Below are 13,871 nucleotides of genomic sequence, written 5' to 3' on the forward strand. Positions count from 1 at the left end.
CCATCTATGCATTTGTTCCTCCATCTATGGTTGCAACCATCAATCCATGCATGCATTCATTATCTACTGCTTCTGTCTATCCGTGCATGTATCCATTTATCCATTTATCCATCTATGCTCACACCACCCACCCCTCTTTCTGTCCCTCCATCTAGTTTTGGAATAAATTTGTTTATTGATCTTCAGTTTATCGGACTGTCCTACATTTGGTTTCAGCCGCTTTCATATTTCAAGCATCACTGCTGTGAGACTCGTATAAATTGACAGTGAGCTTTTGAATTCTTTGCTCAAAATGAAAACGTTGACGTAAATAAAACTGCAGGAACCTTGGATTTAGCTTTAAAACGACTTAAGCGGTCTAATTTGCAGCTGGTTTCATGGTTACCGGCGCAGTTATATAGAACAAGGCCAAGTCTCCGCTGACAGTACTGCTGTTGACCCATAGAGGGCGCACTCTCCATACAAACCTGCTGCAGGGCTGTGGACACTGCCTGTCAATGAGAAACCACTGAGGAGAAACTCAGACCAACTAGACTCAAAGTGGAGAGTGTTGACATTTACAAGGAGGAGGGTTTTAAGTTACCGGCCCAGACTGAGTCCGTTCTGCTGCTCACATGAAACTGAGCTCTTTGTCTTTAGAGTTCCTTTGGTGGAAACACACGCCATTCCTCAGGTTAGATGGAAGCATGAGGAGAACCCCGGTGTGCTGTATAAATCACGTTTGGCCCATTCCAGCCTCCTCCTGAGCGCTTTAACATATAATACAAGCGCTGGCATGCTGGCCTACAGTAGCATGTTAAATCATTCCTGTCCTGGGCTAGAGTTTATTCACAGTGTGACTATTCGCCACCAGGCCACAGTGGGTTTTATGTGGCAGGACAAGTGCGTGGTAAATTGTGAAATCGAAGGAAAATGTTAGGTTTACCATTTGCAATAAATAAACTGTGCGTTTGTGTTTAGTTGCTCCAAGTCAAAGCTTGGCAGAAGCACCTTTCGCTCTTTAGGAGCGTCTCTGGCAGCTCATCTACAGGCTGAAATATTTTCTAACGCAAAATACCTGAAGATCAGATCAGATGGAGAATGTCACCTCAGTTTTTACTTTGACTAGGCCACTCTAACCGCTGAATCATAATATCTCTGGCTGTATGTTCAGGTCTCCTGCAGCCTCTGACAGGTTTTCTGTTCAGTATCTAACTCCATCCATCTTCCCATCCCCGTCCCTGCTGAAGAAAAGCTACCCCTCAGCATGATGCTGCCACCACCATGTTTCTCTGAGGGAACTCCATGCAGGCCAAAAAAGTTCAGCTTCTCTCATCTTCTACCAGGTGTGTGCCTTTCAGATGTTAAAAAAATAAAATCCAAAAAGCGTTATTCTGCATCCACTTCACAAAGTGAAGTTACTCGACAGACTGCTAACTGGTTCACACGGAATAACTTTGCAAGGCACTGCAGGAGGATTCAAACCTACAGACCCCTTTCCGCTGCATTTCCTTTATTCAGTTTATATGATCGAATTAGGTTTTCATCAGTTTCCTCAGCAACATGTTTAAACAGTGAGGCGAAATCATTTTAAAACTAAACCAAGTTACTGCTCAGATTTATTAGCAACCAATCACAGGCCCAGTTTCATCTTAAATTAAATTGCTTAAGATTGAAAAGCAGCGCTGGCCAGAGCTTAACTGGCTCAGACTAAAACCACCTAATCCTATTTACTTTACATAGCTTGTGAGAAAGTAAAAGTGCAGCCAGTCAGTGCGCTCCAAATAGGCTTTTTACGCAACCTGTGCGCCTCAAGCTGGTGTTTGCCTTCAAGGCAGAGATGTTGACGCAGTCTCGGCTCATTATAGGTCTGATAGCGCCGGTCTGATGAGGACTTCAGACCGCAGCATGGCAGCCGTCATTACGCACCGCGATGCCCCCAAATAAAACATGTTGCAGTTGCGTTTTGGGTTTATTTTGTATAAAAAAAAAAAAAAAGAGAGAGGTACAATTTACATTACTTTTATAAAAAGTTTCAGCATAATTAAGTACAACATTACACGTTTTGCAGAAGTCTCAAATTCCTGCAACTATACAAGATCAACTCCCGCGGAGAGAGAAAGAGTTCACAAGGTCTCATTCTTTCACTTTAACTTTTTTATGTTTTAAACATCGTCCAGTCCTTCATGTGCCAACAATTCTGACAAGACAAGACTAAACTTTTTTTTTTCTTTTTCTTACAGCAACTAACCAAGTCTGTTCTGTACACGTTCCCACCTCCGCAAAAAAAGCGAAGAGTTCAAACGGGGAGAGGGGCCGAGTGAGGAGGAGGTTAGGGTACAGGGAGGGGAAATAATCCCGTATAACGCGCCTTCCATTTCCAGAAAGGACCCACAAATAAGATTTCATAAATTAAATAATAATGAGGTGTCCAAACAGAAAACACATCACATCAGATTGTCCCATTATAAGCAAAAGTCTCTTGATTTCAGAAAAAAACAGAAAAAAAAAATCCAGGCCTGGAGGAGAGGGAGGCTGGAGGAGGAGAGGGGGAGGAAAGTCCTGCTCCCCAGGTCCTGTGTGTGTTTTTGCGTCTTGACCAAACACCTGCAAAAGATTGAGAAAGAGAGGCGTGTTTAGAAAATGCAAACAGGGCAGAGATCCGGACAGACTGGCGCCAGGGAGGAAGCCGCAGTTTTTAACATTTAACCAAACACTCCCAATACTGAGCAAACCCTGCGCTCCAGATGCGCGCACGCAGCCACACACACACACACACACACGCATGGGAACAGGGGGAGTGCCGTGCACGCACTTTTCGCACAACTTCAGCCTCCAATCTGGGGAAGAATCAGCGTAATTGCCGCTCAGCTGGCGCCTACCCACTTCTTGTACCAATTATGTGCAGACATCGTAGTAGCAGTAATCCAAACAGCCATTATTTTCCCGTTGCAGATGCTCTTCATTACAGACACAAGAGGCTATAATACAACCCTGACGGCTGCTGCTGCTTGCGTACAGTAAAGCGAGCAGCTTGGAGCGAAGAGCCTCCAGGTTATTTCTGCAACAACAACAAAAAAAAAAAATCTGACGCAAAGTGCGCCTTTCCAGACACAATAAAGCTCCATCAAATGGATCTAAAGTGGATTTAAGTCTGCGTCGTGCGCAAACGGCGCCTTCTCTCGCAGAACAACATATTGGGACCTTTAGATTCCAGCGACGGGAGGAACAAACGGACTGGTGTCGCTCTGCCTGAGCAGACTGGGAGACAGGCTGTATTGGAGCCTAAGAGCCCTGGACAGAATGCAGCAGCAGACACGGGGACAGCCTACTTACCGCTTTAACGATGCAGAGTCCGGCTGTCATCTGTCAGCAGCTCTGACGGCAACTCCGGGGACTGAAAACAAACAAACACACAAACCAAATGTTAGCGGGGTTTACGCAGCGTGTTCGATCGAAGTGGCTGGCGTCGCACCAGCGCCGATGTGGGTCGGATCTCTTCCTCACGCGATGGCGAACAAAAGGGGAAAAGGGAGAAACATGCCATTTTCTTTTCCCAACAAGCCATTTTGTGCGCATCGGCTGCCGGGGCGCAGATAGGAGCAGCCCGGCCGCGTTTTTTCTCCTATAGTTTAGTCAGCTGCGGCGTAATTACCTGTAATGACAGGATGCTGATGTCTGTGTTGAGGGTGGTCAGAGGGGTCCTGGACGCGCTCTGCCCCGGCCGCGCAGCGGGGTGATGCAGGCTGGAGTCCAGGGCGATCTGCAGGTCCAGGATGTAGTCGATGACATGCTGCAGGATTTCCATCTTGCTGACGTTCTTGTTCTGCGGGATGCTCGGCACCAGCTCCTTCAGCTTGGAGTAGCAGTCGTTCATGTTGTACAGCAGGCTGAGCGGGTCGTCCACCGGGGTCTTGCTCCGGGAGATTCCCAGGGGGTGCTCCGAGAAATTCGTGCCGGCTTTCCGGAAGGACCGCACGGGGCTTATTGCTTTCATTCTGCCGGGGTTGAAGAGTTGTCGCCGGTGGGGAGGGCTTGCTTTGGCTCGGTTATTCCTTTTTGTTCTGTCAGACGATCAGCGCTCAGACTGGATCACCCGAACTGTCAGAGCGGGTTTTATAGGCAACAGCCTGTGCTTGTGACACGGCCGGCTCCAAGGCGCTGATTGGGCGCGGCCGCCGCGTCGCTCAGAGCGCCTCTATCCTCCCATTGGCTGATTTACGCAGCGGCGGCGCAGGTTGGAGGCGGAACCAGCGGAGGGCGCTTCAGCAGCTCCGGTGGGCAATTTGGAAAATTAAGCGCTTACCTGTTTCTGATCAAGAAAATTAATGATGGATGTCAGATGGTGAGGCTGAGGACGCGCCTGGATCTTTGCACGCAAGTTAGAAATGTGAAACTTTATTACGGAAATAAATAGGGACGTAGTCATAATAATAATAATAATAATAATAATAATAATAATAATAATAATAATAATAATAATAATAATAATAATAAAGAAACACTATTTGATGCAACCAACACTCATGTTTCCAGCTGTACACTCAGACGTGGAGGCATGGAGCAGTGGAGACAGGACTGGACCAGGCGCGTCTGATGACTCCTCATCAGGCCAGTCGGGACCCGGTGTGGAGGCAGGTTTGTGCGGCTGAGTCCCACAGGAGAGACTCCATCGTAGGCATAAACAATAAAATAAAAAAATACTACTACTTTCATGGGAAAGGGGGGTTATTGCTGTCAGGCTTTTGGATTGACTACAATGTGCTCACGATGATAAAAATGACAAATCAGTGAAGTAGCCTCACACACTTTATGGCTGTTCCTACATTATTCCCGATTTAATGCTCTAAAGCTGATGCCCAAAGTGTCCATCATCCGCAGTAGATGCCGCACTATTGGGTTTAATTTTTTAATCGTTGGTGCAGAACTAAGAATCTGACTGTGCCGTTTACTATGAAAGGTGCGCAGCGATGTTCCATCGCCACGTTTTCTTTATATGCAAATAACTATCGTGCACTTTTTGTGGTCCAAATGAAAACTTCCTGAAAAGTGTCCTAATATCTGAGCGCATGAAGATGTGTTGATGGTTTCTGAAGGAGCCATTTGTTTGGTCGGAATTACGCGCTTCATTCTTCAGCTGGAGTTGACAGGGGCGCTGTGATTGCCCCCAGGGGCAGGGCAAGGCTGTTAGGATGTGCTTCAGTTCAGCTGTGATCATTACATTTGACCCAAATTAATATAGGTGTCTGTTGAAAAGATGACGAGAAGGATCGGCACCGGAATGTGACTCCAGTGGTGAAAATCTGAGACTCTGGATGTTACTTTAATGCTCTGTCTAATTCAGGACACATGTTAAACCAGGGCGGTCACGCACAACCTAAAGAAAGTCGCTGTTAGATTTGATAAGATGATTTCGAATCCAGAGAAAGACTAGGAAATGAGGAAAAAAAGTCGAGCCAGGCACCATCTGTGCCACCTTTTTACGCGCAGCTTCTCCTCCCGTTTTTTTATGCATTTCCAAACATAATCTGGATCTCCCGCAGTCTGCGTCCACATCTGCTGCGAGAGATGTTTCCCATTTTCTCTCCTTCTTCCCGTCGTCCCCGCAGCTGTGAACCCATTTCTCTGACTGATGCCTGACGGACGGACTGACAGACAGAGACGCGGTGAATTGGCGCAAGAGCACGTCGGCGCGGAGCTGAGCGCGCCGCAGCCTCCGCTCTGCTCCTCGTCCTCCCTCTTCTCCTCCTGCTCCCCTCTCTCTCTCCGCCTTTGGAGCAGACTCTCTGGCGCCGTGACGTCAGCCCATTCACGGCAGCCCTCCAGCCAAGCCCTCGCGGCGCCGCTCGGGCGGTTTCCATGGAGGTCACGGGGTTTCAGGGGGCGGTCCTCAGCTGATCAACCCGGGAAGGAGCCCCTAAAACTCCGGTCCGGACGGGTTCGCCGGGTCCTCTTGATGCCTTCAGAACTTCCAGTCACACAGAAATCTAACCTGGGGGGTCTCTAGGAACACAGTGGGGGGCTTTAATGATCTCAGGGACACACCAGGGTTTCAGGAGATGTTATAAAATTTAGGTCCCAATGATGAACAAACATCATCATCCTTAGGAGTTGTTTTTTTAAACAATCCGAAAGTCTAAATTCATGATTAAGAGTCCTTTTAAACTCTAAATGTACTGATGGCCCTTTGAGCTTGCTTTAGCGCTGCGGTCTGTGATTTAGAAATACTGTAAATCTCATCATTTATAACCTGATTATGTAATTCCAGGGTGAGGCCAGGAGTCATTGGGTAGAGGTGCAGCAGATTTGGCCCTCATCCAGTCATCCCAAACCAAAGGTGGCGCCACTAAATCCAGTCCAACTCAGGTGCAGTAAGGCTGTTTCACCTCCTGTCCATCATTCTCTGAATGACCTGAGTATTAAATTAGTAGTTAAGCAGGCCTACAGTTGCAGTCCAGCTGATCCCCAGAATACTTCCAGGATGTCGTATTTAAAGCCTATTACTTTGACCGCTAATATAATACTACTGTATTACATACATGATGGAAAATCCAAATGTTCTATAAATGAAGTATATTTAGTTTTCACGAAGGCACAATTGGTTTTATTCATAGCTAAACTAGCCTAGAATTGACACGCGAGTCTGAAGCAGGATGGATAACTTATAAAAACTTGAGTCATGTAAGTTTGTTGAAAGTTTCTCATTTCTGAGAGGGACATTAACTATTACCTGCATTAAGGGGGAGAAGTACGGATAACCCTCAGCAATGGGAACCAGACTTATTTAGCTGATAACGAATGCAACAAATGTCATAGTTGTCCATAATTAACATTTGACCCGAAATGGACTAATGTGAAATCTTCAATGTTTTCCATCAGATCAAAGACGCACACAGATCCAACATAAGATGATGTTCTCTGGTGTGAATTATTTTCACTACTTTAAGCATATTTGACATAATTCAAAGAAACATTGAACACAAAACTACTCCTGTGATCAGGAGAGCTGATTATTTGCTCCACCAATGTAATCTAAATGTAATGTAGTCTGTGCAGGACCAACACGACAATAATAATAATAATAATAATAATAATAATAATAATAATAATAGATGATTGATGATTGATGATGATAAGCTGAATAATCAGTAATAGTACTACTTATAATAATAATAATAATAATAATAACAATAAAGCCAAAAGATTTACTTGAAAATGTTAGTGTCTAGTTTAATTTAAACTAAACATTGCCGGTTTTCTCCCTAAATGTTCCCTTGTCTCTGGGATGTAGATTTTGCTGGACCAAAATAAAAATAGATTAATTTTTCATGAATAAAACTAACCAACGACAATAACAAAAAATATATAAATACATTTAAATAAATAAATAAATAGTAGGGATGCTTTGTGCATTTTTGTCACAGGTGTATTTAAACCAAACTTTCTTGGCTGGTAAAGTTTTCTGAAGGTGTTTTCGAACTGCCAACCTCATGCCTTGCAAAGGGATACAAAAAACAAACAAAAGCAAAACTTTCCCCAAAGTTTTTATTTTCATTTTGATCCTCGGAAACTCCCAGACATTCCTGCTCCATCAGCCGGTCCGGCCATCAGGTTCTGGTTCAGGCGCAGCTGCAGCTGCAGCCGGCCTGTGTGCGCCCTGCAGCTGGACGCGCTCCGGTCCCAGAGCCAGGCGGAGGGAACCAGGGCAGAACCGGAGTTAGAATAAAGTCCAACCAGAGGTTCCTGCTTCAGTGGGACACGCTTCAGACCCCACAGAGTCCGCTCCGCATCATGGTACCTGCGCTGCTTTCTGCACCAGAACCGATCCTTCGTCGTGTTTCTGCTGCCACGCGCCTGTCGCGTGGGGGAGTGCCCCCCCGGAGTGGAGCAGGGAATCCCCACGGGGCGGGCTCTGGTGCTGGACCCCCCCCAGAAGGCAGCAGCCAGCCCGGGACTGAGCCGCAGGTTGATGAGCTCTGCGCCTGCGTCACTCTGCAGGTCCAAAGGAAAAGCTGCAAACCTGTTGAGATTTCACCCATTTCACTCATCTGGCCCGTTTCTGCCCTGTCCTGCTGTCCAGATGGGGCTCTTTGTGCCCTCTGAGGCCCGGTTCTGCTGTCATGTGGGGGGGGGGGGGGGGGTGGAGGTGGCCGCGCAGAAGCCTTCAGAGGATGGAGAGATAAGGGCAGATTGGACAGGGAGACAAAAGGCACAATGGCTGCCGGAGAGCTTTCCAGGCTGGTTGTGGAGTGGCCACTCCAAGCCTTCCTGGAGGCCGAGTCGCCTCCTCCTCCTCCTCCTCCTCCTCCTCCTCCTCCTCCTCCTCCTCATCCTCCTCCACCTCCTCCTCGTCCACAGAGGTCCAGCTGCATCCCTCCATTTCTCTTAGGCATGGCTTTTTGTCTCTGCTCCGTCCTTTTGAGGCACTCGGGTTAGATGGCGTTCATACTGACTTGGGTTCTGGTTCTGTTGGAGTTTCTTTTTTTTTTTTTTTTTTTTTTATGTTTGCACAGGCAGAAAATCTATGCGGTCTTAAAAAAAGTGTTTGCTCCCAGATTTATTAGCTTCTTGTTACTCGTCACATGTTTCAGATCGCCACATTTTAATATCAAACAAATAAGGATTTCATGTATTAAAGGAGAACTGTGCAAACCAGCCTAGCCCCATGTGTAGAAGTAAATTCCCTAAAATCTAACGATGTAGACGATAACAGCCATGAAGCGCTCGTGATAATTGGCCGTCAGTGTTTTACGAGTGTGTGAAGGAATTTCGGGCCACTCTGTTTTGCAGAATTGTTTTATTTCAGCCACCTTGGAGCGTTTTTCTTCACAAACAGCCACCTGTAGTCGCACCACAGCCTCCTGATTGGGTCTAAGTCCATTTATTTGACTCTATCAAAGGAGCTATAACTGACTTTATTTAAGACAAAAATGCTTTTACGCACCATATTATTGACTAATTGAGCTCATCCCAGTCCATGTAAGCAGAACCATGAGGCATTATAAATGTTGACTATTCATATGAGAGAATCCCATTTACCTGAGACGTAGCCAATAATGTCAGAGGAATCATTTGGGGGCGGGGCTTACAGTTCAAACTAAAACTGTTCCCCTTGCTCACAGTCTGAAGTTGTGCTAATCAGGGACTTTGTTTCTAATCTATTCTTCAATTTCTTTAGATCGAGGCATGATCTGTTCTCCTTCATGTTGCCAGACAGGTTCTGTTTGGGTCATTTTTGGGTTCTGGCAGTAGAGTGTGGTAAGAGTTGTTGGTTAATCACATTTAATTCATAATTTAACACCTTTGCTGCTGGGACACCCCAGTTTCCCAACGGTGGGACATTAAAGGATATTTCTATTCCATCTATTCCAACCAGGAGGGGTGTGATTACTTTTTCGCCTGGGGCCAGGTTGGTTAGAATAGCTTTTCTTTTCCCTTTTAAGAATAAAACAAATCCTTTAGAAAGCTGCTGTCTGGATTTACTCAGATCCCTTTTTGTCTGATATTAAATTCTGTTTGATCGTCTGAAACATTTAAATGTGACAAAAGAGCCGAAACAGACGAAAGGGGGTAAATACTTTTTTCACAGCGCTCTGACCAGGATCAAACAAAGTGAATGTGAATCTGTTTTAGTTTGCACAGAGCTGCTCTGAAAGCATATTGACGACGTTTCGTCTGTCTGTCACATAAAGAGGCTTCAGAAGTCATTTGCTGTGAATTTGCACCGTTTTAATTAATTCTACTTAATTTAACGGATTTGAACCTGCGTCCGTAACATGAATGCATTTCACAACTAGTCACTAAAATGTGCTAAAGCTCGTCTTCTAGCAGAGTTCAACCACAGAGATCTGTCGGACATAGCCTCCCCCACCCGTTGGCAACCTGCAAAAGTTGGCCGCTGTCTAACTTTTGAGCAATATTGCCTGTTGGCACACAATCACACGCCAGCGTTGCTGTGTCGCCCACCTATCACTGCGGCACAGCTGTCACTGCAGCGACAAGCCTGTGCCCCCCCCCCCAAATCAGATGTCTGCATACTTTGCTTTTCACACAGGAGGTGGGACTGTGTGCTTTCTGGTTGAACATACAGCTAGAAGGTGGAAATCAGCTCGTCTGAGCATATATTACCGCTTAGGGTCGCTTATCTGACTTCACGTGAACGCTACGGCTCTGCTGGCCGTCTGAGCCGGTCCCGGTTCAAATGCAGCAGGTGTGGGCAGCAACAGTGCAATCAAATGTAATGTAATGAATTTCACATGCTGTTTAATGATGCATCTGGACGGCTATTTCTCCAGGCTGGGATGACTGTGCAGCAGACAACTTTAATTCATTTTTATAAACAAGAATCTGGTGCAGGAGTTGGAATTTATCTGCTATTTTCTTAAACCCATCCTCCTGGCAGGACGTTTGACCACTCTCCCCGTCAGAATAGGTTAGATGTGTTCATTTTCTGCCACTGACGAGGCTTTCAAACCAAGTCTGCAGATTTTCTATGAGGTTGAGTCCTGGGCCATTCATTGGTCCCTCAAATGAGATGTTCAGGAAGAGCCCAGGAACCGTAAGGCTCAAGTCTATTGTGAACTGGGAGAATGTCGGAGCACCGGCGATGCTGTTCAAAGTAAAGACATTTCCAACATCAACATAGACTGATAAAAAAAAGCCCCTGCTGCAAAAACTGGCACGCTCAGGAGGGGCTGAAATTCACAGCTGTCCAGCTGGACAAGCCAAATGCCTGCAGGAGAAAAGCTGCATGGTCAGATGAAAGAAAGTTTCAGCTGCTTGGACTCGTGATGAGAAGAGCGTTTGGAGGAGTCAAGGTGACGATTTAAACCTGAAAACACGGCGAAACCAGTAAAGCATGGTGGCAGAAGCATGATGCTGTGGGCCCGTTTCACAGTCCACCGTAGTTCTGCATCGCTCCAGGTGTTTGGGAATAACAGAGGAAGACTACCTCCGAGTTCTTCAGCTTCTCTCCAGACCATCAGTCAGATGACTAAAAACGTGGAGCCAGCAGGATGTTACAGCAGGACCATCAACAGGCGAACCTCAGAGAATGGCTGCAACCCCGTCTGTAAAAATCTATCTAAGAGCCGAGTCCTGCAGGGTTTAAATGAAATACCCAATAAAATGAATCATGTTCATTCACGTTTCCTCGGATAAATGTATAGAAGTTGTTTCATCATCATTTCACCCACAAAGAAAAGAAAGATGGAAATATTTCCCTAACTTCTTAAGTCAGAGAGTCTATTTTCCAAAATAAAAAATAAAAAAAGCATACTCATACTTTTTAAGGCTTTTCTCACCTTGTACGACGCCTAAACTGCTGATCTTGTTATCAACTAACATAGAGGTCCTGGAGGATGATGTGGATGTGGAAATTTAAGAGTAAATTATTCTGGGCCTGAGTAAATGAGATTTAAACACCCAAAAAATTTAAAATAATTGCCATTAAAAAGGCTTTGCATACAAAACCTCTTACTTTTTCTGTAAGGAAAGAAATAAACACAATAAATAGTAACTACAGCATCTTGGTTACATCTGTAGCAGGTCTGGTGTCCACACAACAAGCAGTTGAGAAGTTCAACATGTTTGGATTGAAATAAAATCCAGGCGGAAACCTAATGTGCCATTCTGGCACAGTTTAGCACAATTTTAGAAATTTGGTATTTATTCTTGAAATTGAAAATGTGGAATGTTATTATATATTTGGTCATAAAACTACAGACTCCCTTCAAAAAAAGAGGAAATTAAAAACTTTTCAGCACTCTTTATTTACTTTTACACTCCAATTGCAAACTATATGTACAAACAAATGAAAAAGAGAAATAACGGCGTAAAACTACGAGCACGTTATTGTTGAGCTAAGGGGGCTTGAAGCAGCTTTCATGACCAGGGGGAGAGGCTGGAAACGCTTCACCAGAGACGAAGCTGGGCTTGTTTCAATCCCATGGCGCAGTCTGACAGCTTCCTCTATTCCAAGGGGAATTGAGAATGTGTCGGCGAGACCTGAAACCAGGTTCTGATACCACTCAGCCCACAGACTTCTTGGGTTCTGTGGTGTAACTGTTCCGTGTCCAACGGTCACTCTGCTCAGTTGGATTCCAGGGAATCTCTCTACTGTACGTCTAATAAAACCAGGAAGCTAAACCGAAAACCCGTCGACATTTTACTTAAAAAGAAAAAAAAGAAGAATAGTGCGGCTAACGCAAAATAAGACAATTAGAAAAATGTTCTGGTTCTATTTGTGGCATTTTGAAGTGGAGATGATCTGTTTCTGCATTTTCAGCGAACTGGTTCATCTGGTCAGCGTCTCTGCAGCCAACAAGTGGATCATCACCTGGAAACAGTCATTTCTGAGAGCACAGATCAGTAACATCTGCTGTTCCATGTCTTTGCCCCGTGCCGACAGGTCAGGGATGCTGTTGGTGAAGATGACTCTTCGTACCAACCTCATCATTCTGCTGGTTTCTGACAGCCAACGTGGACAATGGAAGGAGTTCCTGCACAGGGGTGCAGCTGGTAGCAACAAGGTCCTGGGTTCAAATCCTGCCCTGGGGTCTTTCTGCTTGGTCTGCATGTTCTCCCTGTGCATGTGTGGGTTCTCTCCGGGTCTCTTAGGTTAGAGTACGTGTGTCTCTGTGTTGCCCCTTTATGGACTGGTGGCCTGTCCAGGGTCCAATCTCTGTGCCCTGAAACACAAACAGTTGTTCTTTTCCAAGTAATCACGGCTTACTCTCTGAAGAGGATGTGAGAACTTCCTGGAGAACGAGTCACTGTTGACGTCTCTCTCAGCCAGGAAGCTGAAGCTGTTCAAGAACCACTCGGTTAAATGGTTGAGTCAAAACCTTCCTGTTGGCGGAGGTGGGCAGTAACTAGTTACACCCTCTGGGTTAAATTTTCCAAAGTCCAGAACCGGCCCATTGTAGCCGCCGGACTGACTCGCACCGATCCGTTTTATTTTACAGGGGGACTTCTAAAAGTTTACAGTGTCCTAATGTCTGTGGAGGTGAATCGAACTGCTTATATGGTTTATATCATCACTGGAAGCACACTGGAGGGATTGGATTTATGTTGAAAAAAATTAGGATCTGGAGATCTTTGTTTCTTCTTCCTGAGTCTTTTTGGTAATGCCATTACTCTTTTTACTCTTGTTTTTATTCATTTTTCATCTTTATTCATTCAAACATCATATTTCTTTTACAGAACTTTATGCTTTTGTTTCTGATTACACAAATTCGAACAAATGAAATAAGATTCTATCATCATTTACTCAAAGATACTGTTTTGGATTATCAACTATGGGGTAAGATAACTGTCAATATGAACGTATGTGTAGGTGTCTGAATTTGTAATAAATGTGAATACATTTAAGATTTGCATTTGTTCCCTGTTGTCAACTCGTGTATACGTGTGATATCAGATGTTTTATCTCTAAAAGTACAAATTTAAAAGTTACAAATACAAGTTACAAAGTTGCAACGTTTGCAACAGTAAAAGTACAAATCACAGATTTACGAATCTACAACCCCTGATGAAGCTGTTTTACACTCCTTACCAGTCGGTGGCGGTAATGAGACGTCACAGCAGATGTTTGTTCTGTGAGAATGCAAGGCTGCAGCCATAGACATAAGAGTAGACCCCGCATCGAGCGCTTTCGCCTATTGGCGCTGACGAGATTTGAGGGCGCCATCTTGGGGCGGTCGACAGCTCAATGTAATGTGTTGACCAGGCGCAGTCAACACATTATCAATTTTAATCAATTTTAATCCACTATAACTGGCTGAGTATTGAACTCATTCTCGCGTTTTTTTTTGCTGAAAACTTTAAAACTATAACTATTATAACAAATGCTCCAGTGCATTTAAATAATCTTTGTGGGGTTAAAAGTAATA

The 13,871-nt window shown here is 45.0% G+C and overlaps 1 protein-coding gene across 1 annotated transcript; it reads right to left on the minus strand.

The window, feature by feature from the left end:
* Positions 1–1,938: 1,938 nt before the first annotated feature.
* id2a (inhibitor of DNA binding 2a) lies at positions 1,939–4,083 on the minus strand. Its single transcript, XM_012867793.3, has 3 exons — positions 3,635–4,083; positions 3,316–3,376; positions 1,939–2,586 (listed from the first exon to the last, which is right to left on the minus strand). The coding sequence occupies exons 1-2, from the start codon at positions 3,974–3,976 to the stop codon at positions 3,320–3,322; spliced, it is 399 nt and encodes a 132-aa protein (XP_012723247.1). The 5' UTR covers positions 3,977–4,083; the 3' UTR covers positions 1,939–2,586; positions 3,316–3,319.
* Positions 4,084–13,871: the final 9,788 nt, after the last annotated feature.

This window comes from Fundulus heteroclitus, chromosome 19 (assembly GCF_011125445.2).
Source record: "Fundulus heteroclitus isolate FHET01 chromosome 19, MU-UCD_Fhet_4.1, whole genome shotgun sequence".
NCBI classification, from domain to species: domain Eukaryota; kingdom Metazoa; phylum Chordata; class Actinopteri; order Cyprinodontiformes; family Fundulidae; genus Fundulus; species Fundulus heteroclitus.

Coding starts and splice junctions, on each gene's coding strand:
- id2a (XM_012867793.3), bottom strand. CDS start 3,976: ATGAAAGCAATAAGCCCCGTGCGGTCCTTCCGGAAAGCCGGCACGAAT. Junction 3,377..3,634: donor TCAGCATCCTGTCATTACAG/GTAATTACGCCG, acceptor GTTTGTTTTCAG/TCCCCGGAGTTGCCGTCAGA.